The sequence below is a fragment of the Notolepis coatsorum genome (genome assembly GCF_963971535.1).
Source record: "Notolepis coatsorum genome assembly, chromosome: 11".
NCBI lineage: Eukaryota > Metazoa > Chordata > Actinopteri > Aulopiformes > Paralepididae > Notolepis > Notolepis coatsorum.
In genome coordinates this window covers 97,243,146-97,249,145 of record NC_140175.1, presented here as the reverse complement: position 1 = coordinate 97,249,145, position 6,000 = coordinate 97,243,146, and the positions used below count along the sequence as shown (strand labels likewise).

Below are 6,000 nucleotides of genomic sequence, written 5' to 3'. Positions count from 1 at the left end.
AACACTGTACCTAGACTAGTGTGGTCTCACTCCTCCAGTAACACTGTACCTAGACTAGTGTGGTCTCACTCCTCCAGTAACACTGTACCTAGACTAGTGTGGTCTCACTCCTCCAGTAACACTGTACCTAGACCAGTGTAGTCTCACTCCTCCAGTAACACTGTACCTAGACTAGTGTGGTCTCACTCCTCCAGTAACACTGTACCTAGACCAGTGTGGTCTCACTCCTCCAGTAACACTGTACCTAGACTAGTGTGGTCTCACTCCTCCAGTAACACTGTACCTAGACCAGTGTGGTCTCACTCCTCCTCCAGTAACACTGTACCTAGACCAGTGTGGTCTCACTCCTCCAGTAACACTGTACCTAGACCAGTGTGGTCTCACTCCTCCAGTAACACTGTACCTAGACCAGTGTGGTCTCACTCCTCCAGTAACACTGTACCTAGACCAGTGTGGTCTCACTCCTCCAGTAACACTGTACCTAGACCAGTGTGGTCTCACTCCTCCAGTAACACTGTACCTAGACCAGTGTGGTCTCACTCCTCCAGTAACACTGTACCTAGACTAGTGTGGTCTCACTCCTCCAGTAACACTGTACCTAGACTAGTGTGGTCTCACTCCTCCAGTAACACTGTACCTAGACTAGTGTGGTCTCACTCCTCCAGTAACACTGTACCTAGACTAGTGTGGTCTCACTCCTCCAGTAACACTGTACCTAGACCAGTGTGGTCTCACTCCTCCAGTAACACTGTACCTAGACTAGTGTGGTCTCACTCCTCCAGTAACACTGTACCTAGACTAGTGTGGTCTCACTCCTCCAGTAACACTGTACCTAGACTAGTGTGGTCTCACTCCTCCAGTAACACTGTACCTAGACTAGTGTGGTCTCACTCCTCCAGTAACACTGTACCTAGACCAGTGTGGTCTCACTCCTCCAGTAACACTGTACCTAGACCAATGTGGTCTCACTCCTCCTCCAGTAACACTGTACCTAGACTAGTGTGGTCTCACTCCTCCAGTAACACTGTACCTAGACCAGTGTGGTCTCACTCCTCCTCCAGTAACACTGTACCTAGACCAGTGTGGTCTCACTCCTCCAGTAACACTGTACCTAGACCAGTGTGGTCTCACTCCTCCAGTAACACTGTACCTAGACTAGTGTGGTCTCACTCCTCCAGTAACACTGTACCTAAACCAGTGTGGTCTCACTCCTCCAGTAACACTGTACCTAGACCAGTGTGGTCTCACTCCTCCAGTAACACTGTACCTAGACCAGTGTGGTCTCACTCCTCCAGTAACACTGTACCTAGACCAGTGTGGTCTCACTCCTCCTCCAGTAACACTGTACCTAGACCAGTGTGGTCTCACTCCTCCTCCAGTAACACTGTACCTAGACTAGTGTGGTCTCACTCCTCCAGTAACACTGTACCTAGACCAGTGTGGTCTCACTCCTCCAGTAACACTGTACCTAGACCAGTGTGGTCTCACTCCTCCAGTAACACTGTACCTAGACTAGTGTGGTCTCACTCCTCCAGTAACACTGTACCTAGACCAGTGTGGTCTCACTCCTCCAGTAACACTGTACCTAGACTAGTGTGGTCTCACTCCTCCAGTAACACTGTACCTAGACCAGTGTGGTCTCACTCCTCCAGTAACACTGTACCTAGACCAATGTGGTCTCACTCCTCCAGTAACACTGTACCTAGACTAGTGTGGTCTCACTCCTCCAGTAACACTGTACCTAGACCAGTGTGGTCTCTCTCCTCCAGTAACACTGTACCTAGACCAGTGTGGTCTCACTCCTCCAGTAACACTGTACCTAGACCAGTGTGGTCTCACTCCTCCAGTAACACTGTACCTAGACTAGTGTGGTCTCACTCCTCCAGTAACACTGTACCTAGACCAGTGTGGTCTCACTCCTCCTCCAGTAACACTGTACCTAGACCAGTGTGGTCTCACTCCTCCAGTAACACTGTACCTAGACCAGTGTGGTCTCACTCCTCCAGTAACACTGTACCTAGACCAGTGTGGTCTCACTCCTCCAGTAACACAACACTGTACCTAGACTAGTGTGGTCTCACTCCTCCAGTAACACTGTACCTAGACCAGTGTGGTCTCACTCCTCCTCCAGTAACACTGTACCTAGACCAGTGTGGTCTCACTCCTCCTCCAGTAACACTGTACCTAGACCAGTGTGGTCTCTCTCCTCCAGTAACACTGTACCTAGACCAGTGTGGTCTCACTCCTCCAGTAACACTGTACCTAGACTAGTGTGGTCTCACTCCTCCAGTAACACTGTACCTAGACTAGTGTGGTCTCACTCCTCCAGTAACACTGTACCTAGACTAGTGTGGTCTCACTCCTCCAGTAACACTGTACCTAGACCAGTGTGGTCTCACTCCTCCAGTAACACTGTACCTAGACCAGTGTGGTCTCACTCCTCCAGTAACACTGTACCTAGACTAGTGTGGTCTCACTCCTCCAGTAACACTGTACCTAGACCAGTGTGGTCTCACTCCTCCAGTAACACTGTACCTAGACTAGTGTGGTCTCACTCCTCCAGTAACACTGTACCTAGACCAGTGTGGTCTCACTCCTCCAGTAACAACACTGTACCTAGACCAGTGTGGTCTCACTCCTGCCAGTGTATGGTAGCCATTGAGCCTGCGTAGCCCAAGGTTTTGGTGCTGCCAGTGGTGGTGAAGGAGGCCATTTCCACCCTACATTGTAAAGCGAATTATTATTATTATTATAATAATTATTATTATTATTAGAATAGTATGTTCCCATACCTCCAGTAGCACAATACTGTACCTAGAATAGTATGGACCCACTGGGACACCTCCACACTGCACCTCCAGACAGTAGCACAATACCACTGCACTTTGCTAGCTTCATATCACAGCCAGGCAAATTAAACACTGATGCTAACCTTTGACCTCCCTGGGCGACGGTACACGCCATGTCATTTTATTTTACCTACTCGGAAGCATTTCATATTATTATTTTTTTTGTATCCACTTTTTCTCCTTATTTTTAAAATGTTTTCTCCCCTCCCCTGTCTTGAACGTTGCTCGCATATGCCCCCCACAGGTCGGTCGTAGGGAGGATAGAAGCCTTGCATCACGTGTCCCCTCCGGTACACGAGGAGGCAGCCTGTCACAGCTTTTCACCTGCCAGCGCGGACTCTCATTGGCGAGGTGTAACGTGTGGGTGGCTCACACTACCCCCGCTATTTCCTGTCTCTGCTGTGCAGGCGTCCCCAACCGACCTGTAGGAGTCGCTGTCCACAACGTCCAGATTACCACCCATCGACTTCCACCCACTGACTCTGCCAATTGAGCCAGTATGACAGCCGGCCCAAGCCGGAGGCAATGCCGACAGTCGGATTTGGTGACGAGTGCAATGTTTGCTGCGCCACCCAGCCGCTCATTTCATATTACTTGAACATAACATCCAGGCCTGCCATGGCGGTCAATCAAATTCGACTTGTAGTAAAAAAAATTACACATTTCACATTCTAATCAAGATGTCAGTCCCCAGTAAACAGACAGACCAGACTCTCCAATTTAATGGAAAATATTCCATTTCAACAACTTCAGGGTAAGTGTTGGATAAATAAGTGGCTTGGATTTTTATGTTAATAGTAATATATAAAATGCTTCTGAGGAAGTAAAATAAAATTTACGGGCCGCCCGTCGCCCCGGAAGATTTGTCTCTGCCTATATGTTAATTTGCTGGACTGTGATATGAAGCCAGCGAAGCGTAGCAGTACACATGCAGCCGGGAACCAGCCAGGCGGGAGGAGCCAGTCAGATGGGAGGAGCCAGCCAGGTGGGAGGAGTCAGTCAGGTGGGAGGAGTCAGTGCTCAGCGACAACCTATTAACCCTTTCACTACCACAATGCAAAATGTTTAACCCTTTCACTGTTAACCATCTGTGGTGTGTGGTAGTGAAAGGTTAACATTCTGCAGTGTGGCAGTGAAAGGGTTAAGTACCACACAGCCTCTCTAATGGGAGTGCTGTTACAAAGGAACCCACTCTATAGGCTTTCATGCCCCGTGCCTAAAGCCTATGACCTATGAACCTCCTCTAGCCAAGAGTTAAATCCCCTTTCAATCTCCTGAAAGTGATATAGTTACTACCATACAGTCATTTCACAGCATCTCCCGGCTGCAACTCATCTGTGCACATTTTGTTGTCGTTGTTGTTGTTGTTGTTCCAGAGTGTTGTGCGATGCCTTTGGCACCCCAAGCTGAACCAGATCATGGTGGGCACAGCGAACGGCCTGGCCAAGGTGTACTACGACCCCATCAAAAGCCACAGGTGAGCTTCCCCCAACTATTCAGTCCCTAGCGTGCTAAGGAGAAGTCAACTCTTGATAATAATAATAATAATAATAATAATAATAATAATAATAATCTTTATTTATATAGCACCTTTCATACATAGAATGCAGCTCAAAGTGCTTAACAGAGCAAAAAATAAATAAAATAGAAACACAAGATTTGACAATAAAGCAAAAAAAAGTAAAGAAAATAAAAGCAGGAGTTTAAAACCACAAACAAAAAAATAGCAAAACATGATTATGAAAATAGCTAAAAAGCATAAATGACAACAGGAATTTTAAAATCAGCTAAAAGCAAGAGTATAAAATAGGTCTTGAGCTGTTTTTTAAAGCTATCCATGTTCCTAGCGTGTTAAGGAGAGGTCAACTCTACATGTCCCTAGCGTGTTAAGGAGAGGTCAACTCTACATGTCCCTAGCGTGTTAAGGAGAGGTCAACTCTACATGTTCCTAGCGTGTTAAGGAGAGGTCAACTCTTCATGTTCCTAGCGTGTTAAGGAGAGGTCAACTCTTCATGTTCCTAGCGTGTTAAGGAGAGGTCAACTCTACATGTTCCTAGCGTGTTAAGGAGAGGTCAACTCTACATGTTCCTAGCGTGTTAAGGAGAGGTCAACTCTACATGTCCCTAGCGTGTTAAGGAGAGGTCAACTCTTCATGTTCCTAGCGTGTTAACACATTAATTGCCAAGAATGAGTATACTCGTTATTGCCCGCCATGCGAATATCGCCAAAAACGAGTTAACTCGTTTTTATGATTATTTCTTTTATTAGCTATATCTATTCATAATTCATGGCTGCAGCCTCTGCAGACCCTTCAGACCCTGTCTGAGCTGGCAGACGGTCAACACCGCCCTCTACTGCCTTGCAGAGCTATTGCACTTCATTGGAAACGGTCTGGTGTGTTTTCTGAGCCGATCTTAGCTGTGGGGGCGGGGTTTAAATACTCGGGCGAGGCAGGCCTTTACAACGATGGCATGGAACACTAACCCCGCCCGCCCGTTCATGTGTAACACTCTGTAATGTCGGGGACAGGATCGCTGTGGATAACTGGAATGGCGATCAGATAATTGGATAATTTTTTTTTAATTAGGACTCTATATATAAAACCTTGCGTTGATCTGATATTTCTTTCTCCCGCGATCAAAGCTATCTGTGTGGACCGTGTTGTGCTTTCTACTGTTGGCTGCCGTGGGGGGGGGGGGGGGCGTTACGAGGGCCATTTCATGTATGCACGAGGAGATATAATAATGATAATCTAGCGTTGATTTCAGGGAGATTCGATAATCAGGCGAAAAATGACAACGTGATAATTAGTGTATTCCACTAAAACGCTATTATCGCGTCTTTTCCTGGGATTACTAAGAATCACCAAAACTATACTCATATTCAAAACGGTATAAAACGGAAATGTACGGATGAAAAAACAATCTGTTTTGTGCATGTTGACTGGAAGCAACTCACTGACAATCGACGGGTGTATTAGACCCATAGCTATAATATAAGATATATTTTAAGCACTCGCAAATCTGCCATTCTAAAACTATATGCATTGACTTGCATGGTGAAGGGGGATCAGCGCCCCCTGCTGCTGGCAGTCAATGTGTTACGGAGAGGTCAACTCTACATGTTCCTAGTGTGCTAAGGAGAGGTCTAT

General features: G+C 46.9%; 1 protein-coding gene across 1 annotated transcript in view; it reads left to right on the top strand.

Annotated features, from left to right (window-relative positions):
- Window positions 1-6,000, top strand: part of wdr70 (WD repeat domain 70) — a 213,252-nt gene that overhangs the window by 166,468 nt on the left and 40,784 nt on the right. The window contains 1 exon segment of the mRNA XM_084325151.1: window positions 4,226-4,326. Within this exon segment, the coding sequence (XP_084181277.1) occupies window positions 4,226-4,326 (101 nt within the window).